The sequence below is a fragment of the Bombina bombina genome, chromosome 5 (assembly GCF_027579735.1).
Source record: "Bombina bombina isolate aBomBom1 chromosome 5, aBomBom1.pri, whole genome shotgun sequence".
Taxonomy (NCBI): Eukaryota; Metazoa; Chordata; class Amphibia; order Anura; family Bombinatoridae; genus Bombina; species Bombina bombina.
This window is the reverse complement of record NC_069503.1, coordinates 875,428,933-875,447,135: the sequence shown is the minus strand read 5'-3', so window position 1 is coordinate 875,447,135 and position 18,203 is coordinate 875,428,933. Positions and strand designations below refer to the sequence as shown.

Below are 18,203 nucleotides of genomic sequence, written 5' to 3'. Positions count from 1 at the left end.
AGTAAAAGTCTACTGTGCTGAAGGAGGGCAGGATAGGGTTGGAAGAATAGCATGACAGGAAGTGAGAAACTGCAGCGTTATGTGAAGGAGGAGTGAGGTGTGTGTAGAGGGTAAATGTGGATAGCAGAAGACAGAAGATGTCAGTGGTGAGGTGATGCAGGAGTTAATGAATGCTGCTGTGGTAAAAGACAATTTATGATGAACTTATGCAACATAAAAAATAAAAATGGAGCTGAAATGATTTTGTGTCAATAACTGAATGTAAAAACAGAAAAGCACCTACTGGTCAACCTGAATAACACGTGTCTCAATACTAAGAATTAAGGTAGTGTTGTGCCTGCCTGGGCACCCTATGCAGTCAAAACGGCGGTAATCAATTTCATTACCTCATGTCTTTAAATAAAAATACAAAAAGTGGCATTTTGAAAACAAACAGTGACCCCCCCCCCCTAGAAAAATCCCACATAACTAATTTATCTATAGTAAAAATATGTATTTGCAATAAGAGGGTTCCTTTAAGTTGAAACATACTATACAGAAAATATTCAGAATGCCCCATAATGTAACACATCACACAAACCGTAAAAACAAAATATAACAATAACTAAATGGGACTGAGAAGGAAGGTGGGTGAGTGAATGAGTCAAGCAAGTAACACAGTGGTGATGGCAGTACCACAGAAGATGGCCTAAACCATAAGATGAGGAGCAAGACTAACCAATAGGAAATCTTACCCATCCACAGGCTGCAGTTTGCTGCTCCCACATTGATTACACACTGGCCAGGAAAAAGCAGTTCTCTCATTAACGCCAACAACAACACCTAAACAAATAAAATGTTATTATGAACGTGTTAATTTAATTGAGAGAAACAGCGTTTTTTATATCATAATTGTCTAAAAACATTATTTATTTTCCCATAAATAAATTCAATTAAAGTAAAGGCAACAATGTAAAAACAATGTATAAATAAATGTTGTTTTTGGGGAAGCGTAGAGATCTGTATCACACTGTTTGTGAATAAATAAAAAGATACAGGGTGGGTAAGTGGAGAAATAAGTTATAATTTCTGCATGAAGAGGCTCCAGGTAGGCAGAGAAAGATTAGCTGCTGGAGGCAATTAAACTATTGTCAGGTCATGAAAACTCAATCTGAACAACTTCTCTGAAGAGTGTTTGCACACGAGCAGGGAAATGTCTGTTGCGCCGCTCTAACCGTTGCTAGGGACGCGGCGCCTGCTGTTATGCTTGTTGCCTAGGGGGAAGTCAACTCCTCTCTGTGTGCGACGGTGACGTCATCGCCACACGCTTTCCCTGTTCTGAAGCCGGTCGGATCTCTTGTGGTGCGAACCCTGTGCCTATGTAAGTAACTCACTTGCTACCTATCACTGCCCAAGTATACGTGTTACTTACTGTTCTCCTGGGTGTTCTTTATTCTTATGCTGGACTTTTATATTGTTGCTGACCCTTGCTTGTCTGTTTAACCCCTTTTGCTCTGGATTGCCTTACTGTTGCCAAACCCTGCCTGCCTGACCATCCTAGTGGTTTACCTCTGGACTGCCTTACTGTTGCCAAACCCTGCCTGCCTGACCATACTAGTGGTTTGCCTCTAGACTGCCTTGCTGTTGCCAGGTCCTGCCTATCTGACCTTTTTGGTGTTTTGCCCCTGAACTGCCTTTCTCTGTTTCCTGCCTGTTGCCACCGAGGACTGTCCTGCCTGTGGTGAGTGCCGCTTACCTCATATTACAAACCTGCTCTGCTCTGGGATATTCCCTATCTTTCCGGCTCAACGCCGGGATAACAAGACTACTGTCCGAGTTCGGTCTGATAGCAGAGTATCCAACGAGCATTACATTGTCTCAATAAAGCTTGTCAAAATATTTTTCATAAATTCCAAAAGAAATACAGATTTTGACGACTAACACAGCCATCTAATCTGCCCATTTCAAATATATGAGTTTGTGTAATTTATGGAATATTTATCATTTTATTTTCACTATTTTGCTCATGGCACCGACAAAGGGCTAGATTATAAGTGGCGCGCAAACAATATTTGGTTTTCCTGTCATTTTGTGCACAATGGAAATAGCACACTTATACAAGTTAAAAGTAAATGCGATTGCCAGAGTGCAATCCTATTTTATGCTCGTCAGGTTAGCATGACTGAAACCCTTGTGTAAAGGGTAGTGCGTTAGAAAAAAAAGTTGCACTAAACAAAACAAATATATTCAACATTTCAGTTATACTCATAAACACTATCAGATAGGGTTGCGTAAAGTGTACTTAGGTGACTTACTTTCTTCAATCCTATTGGTGGATCCAATCAGCCAATAGGATTGAGCTCGCATTCTATTGGCTGATTGGATCAGCCAATAGAATTAAAGCTCAATCCTATTGGCTGATTGCATCAGCCAATAGGATTTTTTACCCTTTAATTTCGATTGGCTGATAGAATTCTATCAGTCAATCGGAAATTCAAGGGACGCCATCTTGGATGATGTCCCTTAAAGGGAAACTTTTTTCTTCAATAGCCATTGAAAGAAGAGGATGCTCCGCGCCGGATGTCTTGAAGATGGAGCCGCTCCGCGTCGAAAGGATGAAGATAGAAGATGCCGTCTGGATGAAGACTTCTGCCCGCCTGGAGGACGACTTCTTGCCGCTTGGATGAAGACTTCTCCCGGCTTCGTTGAGGACTTCTTGCCGCTTGGATGAAGACTTCTCCCGGCTGGATGAGGACGGATGTTCGGTCTTTGAAAACTGTAAGTGGATCTTTGGGGGTTATTGTTAGGTTTTTTAATGGTTTATTGGGTGGGTTTTATTTTTAGATTAGGGACTTTGGGCACCGTAAAAGAGCTAAATGCCCTTAAATGCCCATCCAAATGCCCTTTTCAGGGCAAAGAAGAGCTTAGGTTTTTTTGGTAGGTTTTTTTTTTTTTTTTTTGGGGGGGGGGGGGGGGGGGTTAGTTGTGTGGGTGTTGGGTTTTACTGTTGGGGGTTGTTTGTATTTTTATTTTACATGTAAAAGAGCTGATTTCTTTGGGGCAATGTCCCGCAAAAGACCCTTTTAAGGGCCATTGGCAATTTAGTGTTGGCTAGGTTTTTTTTTATTGGGGGGGGTGCTTTTTTATTTTGATAGGGCTATTAAATTAGTTTAAATATTTGATAATTTCTTTTTTATTTTGTGTAATTTAGTGTTTATTATTTTTTGGAATTTAGATAAATGTATTTTTAAATTTAATTTATTTAATTTTACTGTAAGGTTAGATTTTAGTGTAAGACAGGTTAGGTTTTATTTTACAGGTAACTTTGTATTTATTTTAACTAGGTAGTTAGTAAATAGTTAATAACTATTTACTAACTAATATACCTAGTTAAAATAAATACAAACTTACCTGTGAAATAAAAATAAAACATAAGCTAGATACAATATAACTATTAGTTATATTGTAGCTATCTTAGGTTTTATTTTATGGATAAGTATTTATTTTGTTTTAAATAGGAATTATTTAGGTAATACCGGCGCTATGGAAGTCCCATTGAAAAAGGACTTTTTGAAAGGTGCGGCAGCGGTAGTTACGTTGCGTGACGTCCAAAAAAGTGTGCGGTATAGCTGTACCTACAAGACTCGTAATAGCAGCGGTAGTGAAAAAGAGCCATAACGCTGCTTTTTCACTCATGCACAACTCGTAATCTAGCCGTTCGTTATATATTATTCAATTGTTTATATGTAATATATTATTATACAACGTTTAAAACATATACTTTTATTGTTCCAACTCTAATTATGAAGTTATATATTATAATAGAGTGATTTAATGTATAAGCTTTATAATCAAATAATGCTTTGCTCCAATCACTAACAATTTAGAAAAGTAAAATATAAATGAGTTAAACAAGTAAATTATTCAATAAATCAAAATATAAATATAAAAAAGGCCTAGAACAATAAGGTATTGAAATAAAACTGAAGAAGATGCATACTGTCTGAAGCATTGGTTACTGAAGGTCACAGCTATGACACAAAGGTTTCTGTCTGACATTAGAAAAACATATAGGTATGTCTGTTCTACTGCTGTACCCACCTTTTACAGAGCAGAGTGAGTTCACCTGAGTCGTGGAATCCAACACATCCAGTTTAACAGGGTCAGTCAGCTCATTAACGCCAGAAGCACCGGATAAAAGGGGGTTTTGTAATGAGAGAACGGTGCGCTCAACACAAATGATCTTGCCTGCCAATAAAAACAGTTTAATTTGTGCTAACAAGGAGGGGTTTGCCTGTGTACATTATAGTCACCCACAAAGACTGCAGATATTCCCAGAGTCTGTGCAAAGACACTACATAGTACACAAGTCCAGCCCCCTCTTTATTTGTGAGACTACTTAGCATTTACCTAAATAAATGAATAGGGCTGAGTATTTACCATGAAGATATTCATGTCTACGGAACATAGACTTTCTTTTTTATTGGTTATAAATCAACAGCAGCTATAATTTAGAGTTTAGAGTTACACACATTATGTTTATTGTCCATTTAATCATATGAAAACTAAATAAATGTATTCCTTGTCTTCTGCAATTTATTACTAGTCCCAGCTGGAAATGTCATCTAGTCCTGGACTAGTGAGACATTATAGTGGACAAGCAAATTTTTTTTTAAACCTATATTTAAAGGGACATGCAACACAATTTTAGAGAGAGCATACCATTTTTACAACGTTCCAGTTTACTTTTGTAATAAAATTTGCTTTGTTGAAGGAGCAGCAATGCACTGCTGGTAGTAAGCTGAACATATCAGGTGAGCCAATGACAAGAGGCTGATATGTGAAGCTATCAATCAGCATTGCTGCTCCTGAGACTACCTAGGTATGCTCTTCAACAAAAGACAACAAGAAACAGGGGTGGAACTACTACCGGTGCAACAGGTGCCATTGCACCGGGACTAAAAACATGGGGATTGTAGACTGTGGAGACAAAAATAAAATTAAAAAGTATGCTGCCTTTTATTTTGAGACCCGCACTGTGCCGATGTGTAACTTCTCTAAGTGTGTCACGTTTAGTGCACTACTGCCTTTCCATTTCCATAGTATATATAAACTGAAGTAGGTGTCATTTGCTGCTTATCCTGCTGCCCTATACCTGCTGCAATAGCGGATCCTTCAGTGGTAGTGCTTGTCCTTAGGCTCCAGACTGTCTAGAAGGTACTGGAAAACTGGAGCATGTCTGCTGGTGTATGCAAGAAGTAAAGTGGCAACAAGTGTGCATTATCGGCAACTCGCAGAGCGACTGCCACGTCAGGTGGGTGCTGAGTAGGACTGGGATAGTGGGACTGGGTCAGGGAAAGATATTATGGTGTTCTTTATGCATTTTTAGTGTTTTTTATTTCCGGATATGGTGAGTCCATGGCATTATCAATTACTGTTGGGAATATCACACCTTGTCAGCAGGAGGATGCAAAGAGCACCACAGCCAAGCTGTTAAATATCACTTCCCTTTCCACAAACCCCAGTCATTCGACCGAAGGTAAATGGAGAAAAAAAAGGAGTAACACAAGGTGTAGAGGTGTCTGAGGTTTAGTAAAAAATAACTGTCTTAAATAAAGGGTGGGGCCGTGGACTCACTACATCCAGAAAGAAAGAAATTTATCAGGTAAGCATACATTTTGTTTTCTTTCCTAAGATATAGTGAGTCCACAGCATCATCAATTACTGTTGGGAACCATTACCCAAGCTAGAGGACACAGATGATTAGGGAGGTACAAGACAGGTAACCTAAACAGAAGGCACCACTGCTTGAAGAACCTTTGTCCCAAAAGAAACCTCAGCCGAGGCAAAAGTATCAAATTTGTAAAATTTGGACAAAGTATGCTGAGAAGACCAAGTTGCAGTCTTGCAAATCCGTTTCACAGAAGCTTTATTTTTGAAAGCCCAAAAAGAAGAGACAGCCCTAGTGGAATGAGCTGTAATTCTCTCAGGAGACTGCTGTCTAGCAGTCTCATAAGCCAAACAAAGTATACTTCTCAAACAGAGAGAAAGAGAAGTAGCAGAAGCTTTTTGATCTTTACGTTTCCAAGTGATACAAACAAACAGGGCAGAATACTGGCGAAAATCCTTAGTCGCCTGTAGATATAATTTAAGAGCATGGACAACATTGTGCAACAAAACATAGAGAAGGAACAACAATTTCCTGATTAATATTTCTATCCGAAACAACCTTAGGAAGGAAACCTAACTTAGTATGAAGAACCGCCTTATCGGCATGAAAGATAAGGCGAATCACACTGCAAAGCTGAGAGTTCTGAGACTCTCCGAGCAGAAGAGATAGCAATAAGAAACAAACCTTCCAAGATAGCAACTTAATATCTATGGAATGCAATGACTCAAAGGCAGCCTGCTGCAAAACTTTAAGAACAAGGTTAAAGCTCCAAAGAGGAGCAACAGACTTAAAAACAGGCCTGATTCTGACCAAGTCCTGACAAAAAGATTGCACATCTGGCCCGTCCACCAGACGCTTATGTAGCAAAATAGATAATGCAGAAATCTGACCCTTCAGGTTACTAACTGAAAAACCCTTCTCCAGACCTTCCTTGAGAAAGGACAACATCCCAGGAATCCTGGCCCTACTCCAAGAGTAGCCCTTGGATTCAAACCAATAAAGATATTACGCCATATCTTATGGAAATCTTTCTAGTAACAGGCTTGCAAACCTGAATCATGGTCTCAATGACCGATTCAGACCATGCTTAGACAGAACTAAGCATTCAATCTCCAAGCAGAAAACTTCAGAAAAACGAAAGTTGGATGAAAAAATGGACCCTGAAATAGAAGGTCCTTCCTCAGGAAGGTCCACCTAGGTGGAAGAAATACCCCTCCGCTAGGAGGGAACTATTAAAATACAGATGCTCACTCCCATTTGATACGAGCAATGACTCGTGGAAGGAGAGCAAACTGAGGAACAAGGATGTCAGGGTATTTAATAGAGCAACCTGCAGATCTCTGGACCTTTAACATAACTTGGAGGCCTGGTGAACTGCCATCTCCAACTCCAGCACCCCCCCATTTGAGGTCCGCTCACCGAACAATCCACGCCATTCATGGCAAAGGAACTCCGGGTTCCTCCCAGGTGGTTAATGTAAATCGCTGAGATGAAATTGTTCAACTAGAACCTGAAAACCGGATAAGATGACTGAGGCCGAGTCATCAGAACATTGTAGATCACTCTCAAATCAAAAATGGTTATGGGGAGAGCAGATACTTCCTAAGTCCATAGTCACCAACCCAACAGGCTAACGATCGTGGACACTATTACTCAGGAAGGTCTCTGGAAGGATGCCCTCAGACAGATGCTCCTGAGAAAACATGGAGAATGCGGGCAACGGTCCCGCTACCTCTTGCAAGCTAAGCAAGCGCTCTATCACTAATTCCCCTCTCTGATCCACAGGGAAAAATCTCATGTTGACAGATCTAGATCTATCCTCCGAGACAGAGCCACAAGATTCCCAGTCCACTATCTGAACATGCATAACAGCAGACTCTCAGATGGAATCGGACAAAGGGATGATGTCCAATGAAACCATCAGACCAATTACCAATTAATGATCCACTGAAGGACCAAACAGAAGAGAGCCGCAAGAGGAAAAAATCCTCTATTTTCTGACCTCTGTCAAAAATATTTTCAGAGACAGAGAAACTAATAAGGTCCCTAAGAAACTACCCCTGTAGCTGGAACAAGGGAACTTATTTTCAGATTAACTTCCATCTGTGGGATGAAGAACGTGGGATGAAGAAAGACAACAAGATTTCTATATGAGAGTTTGCTTGTTGAAAAGATGGCGCCTGAACCATTATGACGTCCAGGAAAGGCACCACAGCAATTCCCTGAATCCTGATCACTGCCAATAGAGCCCCTCTGAGAGCCATGGCAAGACCAAAGGGAAGAGCCACAAACTGAAAGTGTTTGACAGAAAGGCAAAAATCAGGAACCTGAAAATACGTGCCCTCCAGGTCTATGGTCACCATAAATTGAGCCTCCTAGATCAAGGGAAGAATGGAGCCACTGGTTTCCATTTGAAGAACGGAAACCTGAGACAACTTGTTAAGACACTTTAGGTCTAACATAGGACGAAAAATTCCCTCTTTTTCGGGAACCACAAACAGGAATGAATAAAAACCTAGACCCTGTTCCCTTGCAGGAACTGGGACTAGCACTTGCAGGTAAGAGAAGTGCCAAACACACTACAAAATGCCTCACTGATATCTGGCCTGCAGATGAAATTAAGAGGTGGAACCTGCCTCATGGAGAGAAGGAATGACTACTATATAGTATCCCTGAGGTACTATATCCACAGCCTATCTGGGACATCTAATATCCATTTCTGAAGACAAGCAGAGAGATTCAACCCCCCACTTAGATGGATCCCGGATTGGGGCAAACTCCCTTAGGTCTATTCATCATGTCTTGTGGTAGAAAAGACCCTTTTCCACCCGTGATAACAGAACCATTCCTGTCCAATCAGGACCAAATAAGGTCTTACCCTTGTACGGAAGCACCAGAAACTTGGACTCAGAGGAACAATCCACTGTCCACTTTAACGCCCCGCGGGCTAGCACAGCAAAACCAGATATCTTGTCTCCGTGCTGAAAAATTTTCATGGTAGCATCAGAAATAAAAGAATAAGGCTAGCTTAAGAGCCTTAATTTTGAACTGGATCTCCTCCAAAGGAGTCTCTACTAAGTTGGGATCAGACAAGGCATCGCATCATAAAATGTTGCACTTGATACAGTGGCAACACAACTTCCATGTAAGCCACCAGCTTAGTCCATTGATCCTGAAAAGAACAGCTATCCTCTCTAGGAATCGTAGTTATCTTAGCCAGAGTAGAAACGCCCTACTACTTAGGCACCGTGCACCCTGATATATAATGGAAACAACGACAGGAAACATCTTTTTCAAGACAGGAGACGGGGAAAAAAGAAACCCTGCCTACTCCCATTCCTGTGAAAAATTTCCTAGCATGGTCTGGAACAGGAAAAACTTCCACAAAGGAAACCTAGTACAGTAAAGTTTCCTAGATTCTTTAGGGTTGACAAAGACATACATATCGGAGTCGCTACAAAGTAGCCGAAAAACTAAATTTATGCTTACCTGATAAATTAATTTCTTCTATGGTAAGACGAGTCCACTGATTCATCCTTTACTTGTGGGATATTATCCTTCCCTACAGGAAGTGGCAAAGAGCACCACAGCAGAGCTGTCTATATAGCTCCTCCCTTAGCTCCACCCCCCAGTCATTCGACCGAAGGTACAGGAAGAAAAAGGAGAAACTACAAGGTGCAGAGGTGACTGAGTTTAAATAAAAAAATACAATCTGTCTTAAAATGACAGGGCGGGCAGTGGACTCGTCTTACCATAGAAGAAATCAATTTATCAGGTAAGCATAAATTTAGTTTTCTTCTATAAAGGTAAGACGAGTCCACGGATTCATCCTTTACTTGTGGGATACAATACCAAAGCTACAGGACACGGATGAATGGGAGGGACAAGACAGATGGTTAAACAGAAGGCACCATTGCTTGAAGAACTTTTCTTCCAAAAATAGCCTCCGAAGAAGCAAAGGTATCAAATTTGTAAAATTTGGAAAAGGTATGAAGCGAAGACCAAGTCGCAGCCTTACAAATCTGTTCAACAGAAGCATCATTTTTAAAAGCCCATGTGGAAGCCACCGCTCTAGTAGAGTGAGCTGTAATTCTTTCAGGAGGCTGCTGTCCAGCAGTCTCGTATGCCAAACGGATGATGCTTATCAGCCAAAAGGCAAGAGAGGTAGCCGTAGCTTTTTGACCTCTACGTTTTCCAGAATAGACAACAAACAAAGAAGATGTTTGACGGAAATCTTTGGTCACTTGCAAGTAAAACTTCAAAGCACGAACCACGTCCAACCACGTGCAACATACGCTCCTTCTTAGAGGAAGGATTAGGACACAGAGAAGGAACAACAATTTCCTGATTGATATTCCTATTAGTAACAACCTTAGGAAGGAATCCAGGTTTGGTACGCAAAACCACCTTATCAGCATGGAAAACAAGATAAGGCGAGTCGCATTGCAATGCAGATGGTTCAGAAACTCTTTGAGCCGAAGAGATAGCAACTAAAAACAGAACTTTCCAAGATAGAAGCTTAATATCTATGGAATGCATAGGTTCAAACGGAACCCCTTGAAGAACTTTAAGAACTAAATTCAAACTCCATGGCGGAGCAACAGGTTTAAACACAGGCTTGATTCTAACTAAAGCCTGACATAACGACTGAACGTCTGGAACATCTGCCAGACGCTTGTGCAGTAGAATTGATAAAGCAGATATCTGTCCCTTTAAGGAACTAGCTGATAGCCCCTTCTCCAATCCTTCTTGGAGAAAAGACAAAATCCTAGGAATCCTGATCTTACTCCATGAGTAGCCTTTGGATTCGCACCAATAAAGATATTTACCTGGTGACAGGCTTTCAAGCCTGAATCAAGGTATCTATGACCAACACAGAGAACCCCCGCTTGGATAAAATCAAGCGTTCAATCTACAAGCAGTCAGTCGCAGAGAAACTAGATTTGGATGCTGGAACGGACCTTGAATCAGAAGGTCCTGTCTCAGTGGCAGAGTCCATGGTGGAAGAGATGACATGTCCACCAGGTCTGCATACCAAGTCCTGCGTGGCCACGCAGGTGCTATCAAAATCACAGAAGCTCTCTCCTGTTTGATTCTGGCAATCAAACGAGGAAGGAGAGGAAATGGTGGAAACACATAAGCCAGGTTGAACGACCAGGGTACTGCTAGAGCATCTATCAGTACTGCCTGAGGATCCCTGGACCCGTAACAAGGAAGTTTGGCGTTCTGACGAGACGCCATCAGATCCAATTCTGGTGTGCCCCATTGCTGAATCAATTGTGCAAACACCTCCGGATGGAGTTCCCACTCCCCCGGATGAAAAGTCTGACGAAAATTCCGCTTCCCAGTTCTCCACTCCTGGGATATAGATTGCTGATAGATGGCAAGAGTGAGTCTCTGCCCATCAAATTATTTTGGTAACCTCTATCATCGCTAGAGAACTCTTTGTTCCCCCTTGATGATTGAAATATGGTACAGTCGTGATATTGTCCGACTGGAATCTTATGAAACTGGCCGAAGCCAGCTGAGGCCACGCCTGAAGCGCGTTGAATATCGCTCTCAGTTCTAGAATATTTATCGGGAAAAGAGCCTCCTCCTGAGTCCACAAACCCTGTGCTTTCAGGGAATTCCAGACTGCACCCCAGCCCAATAGGCTGGCGTCCATCGTCACTATGACCCACACTGGCCTGCGGAAACACATTTCCTGGGACAAATGATCCTGTGACAACCACCAAAGAAGAGAGTCTCTGGTCTCTTGATCTAGATTTATCTGAGGAGATAAATCTGCTAATCCCCATTCCACTGTTTGAGCATGCATAGTTGCAGTGGTCTGAGATGCAAGCGAGCAAACGGAACTATGTCCATTGCCGCTACCATTAGTCCGATTACCTCCATACACTGAGCCACTGATGGCCGAGGAATGGAATGAAGAGCTCGGCAGGTGGTTAAAATCTTTGATTTCCTGACCTCCGTCAGAAAAATCTTCATGTCCACCAAAGCTATCAAAGTTCCCAGGAATGGAACTCTTGTGAGAGGGATAAGTGAACTCTTTTTTATGTTCACCTTCCACCCATGAGATCTTAGAAAAGCCAACACGATGTCCGTGTGAGACTTGGCTAGTTGGTAAGTCGACGCCTGAATTAAGATATCGTCCAGATAAGGCGCCACTGCTATACCCCGTGGCCTTGGAACCGCCAGAAGGGACCCTAGCACCTTTGTGAAAATTCTGGGAGCTGTGGCCAACCCGAAGGGAAGAGCAACAAACTGGTAATGCTTGTCCAGAAAGGTGAACCTAAGGAACTGGTGATGATCTTTGTGGATAGGAATGTGTAGATACGCATCCTTTAAGTCCACGGTGGTCATATATTGACCCTCCTGGATCATTGGCAAAATAGTTCGAATGGTCTCCATCTTGAAGGATGGGACTCTGAGGAATTTGTTTAGGGTCTTGAGATCCAAAATTGGTCTGAAAGTTCCCCCTTTTTTGCGAACCACAAACAGATTGGAGTAGAACCCTTGCCCCTGTTCTGTTTCTGGAACTGGGCAGATCACTCCCATGGAATATAGGTCTTCTACACAACGTAAGAACGCCTCTCTTTTTGTCTGGTTTACAGACAATCGAGAAAGATGGAATCTCCCCCTTGGGGGAGAATCTTTGAACTCTAGAAGATACCCCTGGGTTACTATTTCTAAAGCCCAGGAGTCCTGAACGTCTCTTGCCCAAGCCTGAGCGAAGAGAAAAAGTCTGCCCCCTACTAGATCTGGTCCCGGATCGTGGGCTACCCCTTCATGCTGTCTTGGTGGCAGCAGCGGGCTTCTTGGCCTGTTTACCCCTGTTCCAAGTCTGGTTAGGTCTCCAGACTGACTTGGATTGATCAAAATTCCCCTCTTGCTTTGTGGCAGGGGAAGAGGAAGAGGGACCACCTTTGAAGTTCCGAAAGGAACGGAAATTATTTTGTTTTGTCCTCATCTTATTCGTCTTATCCTGAGGAAGAGCATGGCCTTTCCCTCCAGTGATGTCTGAAATAATCTCTTTCAGTTCAGGCCCAAATAGGCTCTTACCCTTGAAAGGGATGGCTAAAAGCTTAGCCTTTGATGACACCTCAGCAGACCAGGACTTAAGCCATAACGCTCTACGCGCTAAAATGGCAAAACCTGAATTCTTCGCCGCTAATTTAGCCAATTGAAAAGCGGCATCGGTAATGAAAGAATTAGCTAGCTTGAGAGCCCTAATTCTATCCAGAATATCATCTAATGGGGTCTCAACCTGAAGAGCCTCTTCCAGAGCCTCGAACCAAAAGGTCGCTGCAGTAGTTACAGGAACAATGCACGCTATAGGTTGGAGAAGAAAACCTTGGTGAACAAATATTTTCTTCAGAAGACCCTCTAATTTTTTTATCCATAGGATCTTTAAAAGCACAACTGTCCTCGATAAGTATAGTTGTACGCTTAGCCAGGGTAGAAATAGCTCCCTCCACCTTAGGGACCGTCTGCCACGAGTCCCGCACGGCGTCAGATATGGGAAACATTTTCTTAAAAGTAGGAGGGAGAGCGAACGGAATACCTGGTCTATCCCACTCCTTAGTAACAATTTCCGAAATCCTCTTAGGGACCGGAAAAACATCAGTGTAGGCAGGAACCTCTAGGAATCGGTCCATTTTACACAATTTCTCTGGAACTACAATAGGGTCACAATCATCCAGAGTCGCTAAAACCTCCCTGAGCAATAAGCGGAGGTGTTCTAGTTAAAATTTAAAAGCCGTCATATCTGAATCTGTCTGAGGGAACGTATTTCCTGAATCAGAAATCTCTCCCTCAGCCAGCAAATCCCTCACTTCAGAACATTGTGAGGGTACATCGGATATGGTTAATAAAGCGTCAGAGGGCTCAGCGTTAGTTCTCACACCAGACCTACTGCGCTTCCCCTGCAACCCAGGCAGCTTAGATAAAACCTCTGTGAGGGTAGTATTCATAACTGCGGCCATATCTTGCAGGGTGAAAGAATTAGACGCACTAGAAGTACTTGGCGTTGCTTGTGTGGGCGTTAACGGTTGTGACACTTGGGGAGAATTAGATGGTAAAACCTGATTCTCTTCTGACTGAGAATCATCCTGCGACATACTTTTAGTAGCTAATATATGTTCTTTACAATTTATTGACCTTTCAGTGTATAAGGAACACATTCTAAGTGGAGGTTCCACAATGGCTTCTAAACATATTGAACATTGACTTTCCGCAATGTCAGACATGTTGAACAGGCTAGTAATGACTACAAACAAGCATGAAAACACTTTATTTAGTGAAAAAAATAACAATCTTAAAAAACGGTACTGCGCCTTTAAGAGAAAAAAAGCATACACGTTCTGCAAAACAGTCTAAACATGCACCAAATTTTTCAAAATTTTGTATGTAGACCCACTATAGGTAGTTAAGATTGCACCACAATTTTTTTTTAACAATTAACCCCTTAATGTCCAAACTGGATCAAAAATAGGCCCAGATCCGGAAAAAGACCCCTCAGCACCTTGCCACAGCCTTGCTGTGGCCCTACCTGCCCTCAGGGATCGAAAGTGTGGGGTAAAAGCTTCGATTTGGCCCAAAACATACACCAGGGCCCTCAGGAGTTAGAGCTTGCTGCTTGCTGACAAACTAACTGCGCATCTGAGGCGCGAAAATAGGCCCAGCCCATCTCACTCGATGTTTCCTGAGCCTTAAAGAACCGCACCAGAGCGGTTATAACTAGCCATGTGGGTTCCAAGACCCTAAAGATAAGCCATGTGTGCTCTAATAAAGTTGCCCAAAACGTTTATTGCCCACAAAAACGTTTGCTCCCATCCAAAAAACGTTTGCTCACAAACATTTTACATTCAGTGTCAACCATATATGTAATTGGCCCCATAAGCAAGCTAAGTAATGGCCTTCTTTTAGCTTTAGGATTACTGCTTACTCTTACCCTCCTGGTTATAATGTCAGCCTTTCTGAAATACACAGTCTCTCCAGAAAAAATATGACTGAACATACTTCATTGCTGCATAGCATGAAACCGTTCCTCACACTGAAGTTTCCTGTACTCCTCAGACTCTGTGGGAACAGCAATGGACCTTAGTTACAAATGCTAAGATCATCATCCTCCAGGCAGCAGTCTTCATCCATCTGCTGCCTGAGAGTAAATAGTACAAACCGGTACCATTTAAAAATAACAAACTCTTGATTGAAGAATTAAAAACTAATATTTTATCACCTCTTTCACTTTACCCTTCCTAGTAATTAGAGTAGGCAAAGAGAATTACTGGGTGTGGAGCTAAGGGAGGAGCTATATAGACAGCTCTGCTGTGGTGCTCTTTGCCACTTCCTGTAGGGAAGGATAATATCCCACAAGTAAAGGATGAATCCGTGGACTCGTCTTACTTTTATAGAAGAGACCTCCTTTAATAATACACAAAGGTGTTCAAGCTTAAATCTGAAGAATACTACTTCAGCATCAGATGAAGGAATTATAGTGTCCGAATCTGAGATTTCACCCTCAGAGGCTACTGACGTATCCTCCTCATCAGACCTATGAGGAAGGCAACCAGTGTAGCAGTAGGAGGTACAGAAAACCTTACTATCTGAATCTCTAATATTCCTCTTGCGATTTTTCTTTAGGAAAGGAAAAACAGATAATGCCACGGATACCACAGAAGGAACCTGGGCAGGAATTCTGCATGCAAATAACCCCTCCAGGAGATTAAGAGGAACCACAGGGCACTGCATGTGACGCCATAAGGGCTTGGGACGATTGAGGAGAAAGCTGTGGCATTGCCTAAACAGCATCATCCTGAGAGACATGAGGCTATTAAAATATATTTGCTATAATTATTGAAAATTAAAATACATTAAAAAATGTCCACCGTCACTTTAAGAGTATAGAGGCTTGTCATTAGAACAAGAAAAATATAAAAATAAATATGAAAAGACCTCTGTTCCAATCTTATACCCCTGTAGTCTAACTAAAGAAAATTTTTATTATGCTATAGTAATAAGAATAAACGGAATTTATTATCTGAATAGCAAAAAACTGTCACATAATTCTAAAAGTTATTTGAAGGAGAACTAAGAACCTCCTAGTCTGGATAGAACTCCTCTAGAAAGCTTACCATTATACTACAGTGGTAAACACTATAGCATACACAGAATCTGAATTCAATTGATATACATGCATACACAGTATATAATGAACGTCTTCCACAAAAACGGAGTTACGTGACCAGACCCGGCGATACACACACAAAGGATGGTGCCGCTCCTTTACACTAGTGAAGAAGGTGGCAGGAACATGAAGCGCGAAAACTATTTTTCACATCGCGCTTCATTCTAACACCATCAAGACCTCTAACCAACATGCTCCGTTCTCATAGCAGTGAAGCGAACCAGCGAGGTGAAACACAAAACCACATAACTCATAGATAAAAGAGTTACAGAAATGGCGCCCTCCGCTAGAGGATCTTATAAACGGAGGATACAACACATGTACAGTCCCATAGAATTGTGCAGCTAAAAGAGATAGTGCGCACACAAATCACTGATCCTTAAAAATGCTTAATCAGAGGTATCAATAACCCCTTGGGAGCCTTTCAATGATAACACCCCCAGAAAATAAAGCGTTAACCCTTTCATAACATAAAAGAGGTAAGCCAGTCTCACACACAAGGATTAACTATGTCCCCAAATAATGAGCAGGATCTTTTAATGTCTAAGTGCATAATCTCCCCACTTGGAAGAAAAAGGCACTTACCTGCCAAATCCGCTGTCCGGCATGTAGACAGCTCACTAGGTATGCAAGGACACAGTTCCTCACAGAGACCTGTAGAAAAGAAAGAACAGAGTCACCTACTCTGATTTTCTATACTAAGGCAGCACAATGTTAGGAAAAACACAGTAAGGCCCACCTTACAAGTTCCTAACTGCTTTAAAGCAACCCTTAATAAAGCGACTAACGTGGAATACGGCTAGACCCAAAAACTTGCTTGTAGAAAATCATTTTATCAGACACCAAAATCTTCACCTCCTCCATGTACGAAGGCAAAGAGAATGACTGGGGTTTGTGGGAAAGGTAGTGATACTTAACAGCTTGGCTGTGGTGCTCTTTGCCTCCTCCTGCTGGCCAGGAGTGATATTTCCAACAGTAATTGATGATGCCGTGGACTCACCATATCTTAGGAAAGATATGCTGTTTGCTGCAATTGGTTTTCAAGCCAAACTCCAGCCACCATTTGCTTAGAAGAGCCATTCCAGGCTAGAGTATGCAGACAACAAGGCTAGCCACAGTCGTCATGTTAGCATAAAGTGATATATTTTGCATCTGTTATCAGTTAAAGCCAAAAAGAGAAATATATATATAGCAGAGTTAGTCTTGAGAAATCAGTCCCTTTAAAAGGACAGTAAACTGTGATTTTTCCCCCTTCTCCTTTAATATGTTCCCAGTGATGCATTTTACCTGCTGGTGTATTCAATTGTTAACAGTAAGCTGCTTTACCTTTATTTTGTCATCTGAAATAGTTGTTTTGCCTGCTGTATCCCCACCTATACTGAACATTTCAAGGAAGACGAAACCCAAAATTTTTCTTTCATGATTCAAACAAAACATACAAATTTAAACAACTAACCAATTTGCTTCATTGTTTTGTTATCCTTTGTTGAAGGAGCAGCAATGCACCACTGGGAATACGCTGAACACATTGGCTGAGACATTTACAAGAGAAATATGTGTGCAGCCAACTATCAGTAGCTAGCTCCCAGTAGTGCACTGCTGCTCCTGATCCTACCTAGGCATTCTTTTCAACAAAAGATACCAGGAGAACAAAACAAACTACATAGTATATTTAATTTGGAAAGTTGTTTAAAGCTATGTAAGCAATAACTCTCCCAGTAGAGGGGTTGGACAGAGAGGTACTAAAATGTTCTCTCTACATATGAGTTGTGGTTTCAATTAACAGAAATATCTATTTCATATACAAAAATAAAGCCGTTTTCCATATATTTTATACTCAGCGGCTGGTTTAACAGAACATTGGAAACAAATTAAAGGGAAACCAATTTTACAGAACACCGTCCCTTTAAGTGGAGTTTTAACATCTGCAGCTGGTGTATTTTATTGTTCTAACCTTGACCATTTTGCAACCAATCTCGCATCACCAGCTTCTGTGAACTGGAATGAAACACTGGGCCCTAATAGAGAACTCCTAAATAACACTGAAATCATCATCATTGGCTCTACTGCTAGTTGTCTAAGTAACAAGATCTCTTGTGCCAAAATAGAAGGATTGTGATTAATTTCACATAATTTGCACATACAATGAGGCATCAGTGACACTGGGGGACAGACATAGATCAGATTAAAGCACCATATCTGAGAGAAAACATGCACCCCATCTACAGAGGTAATGAAAGCCATCTGAAGACGTCATGTACATGGTGACTGTGACTAGATGCTGTAAAACCTATGTAGGGATAATACATTGCATTATAATTATGAAGAAAACATGTCTGCCTGTGGACCTTCCATTATGTTTGA

At 41.6% G+C, this 18,203-nt stretch overlaps 1 protein-coding gene across 1 annotated transcript in view; it reads right to left on the bottom strand.

The window, feature by feature from the left end:
• The window catches only part of SPIDR (scaffold protein involved in DNA repair), a 1,635,101-nt gene that overhangs the window by 21,749 nt on the left and 1,595,149 nt on the right, over positions 1-18,203 (bottom strand). The window contains exons 16-17 of the mRNA XM_053715026.1: positions 4,081-4,227; positions 735-822 (exon numbers count right to left, since the gene is read on the bottom strand). Coding sequence (XP_053571001.1) covers positions 735-822; positions 4,081-4,227 — 235 coding nt within the window. The remainder of the gene's footprint in view (positions 1-734; positions 823-4,080; positions 4,228-18,203) is intronic.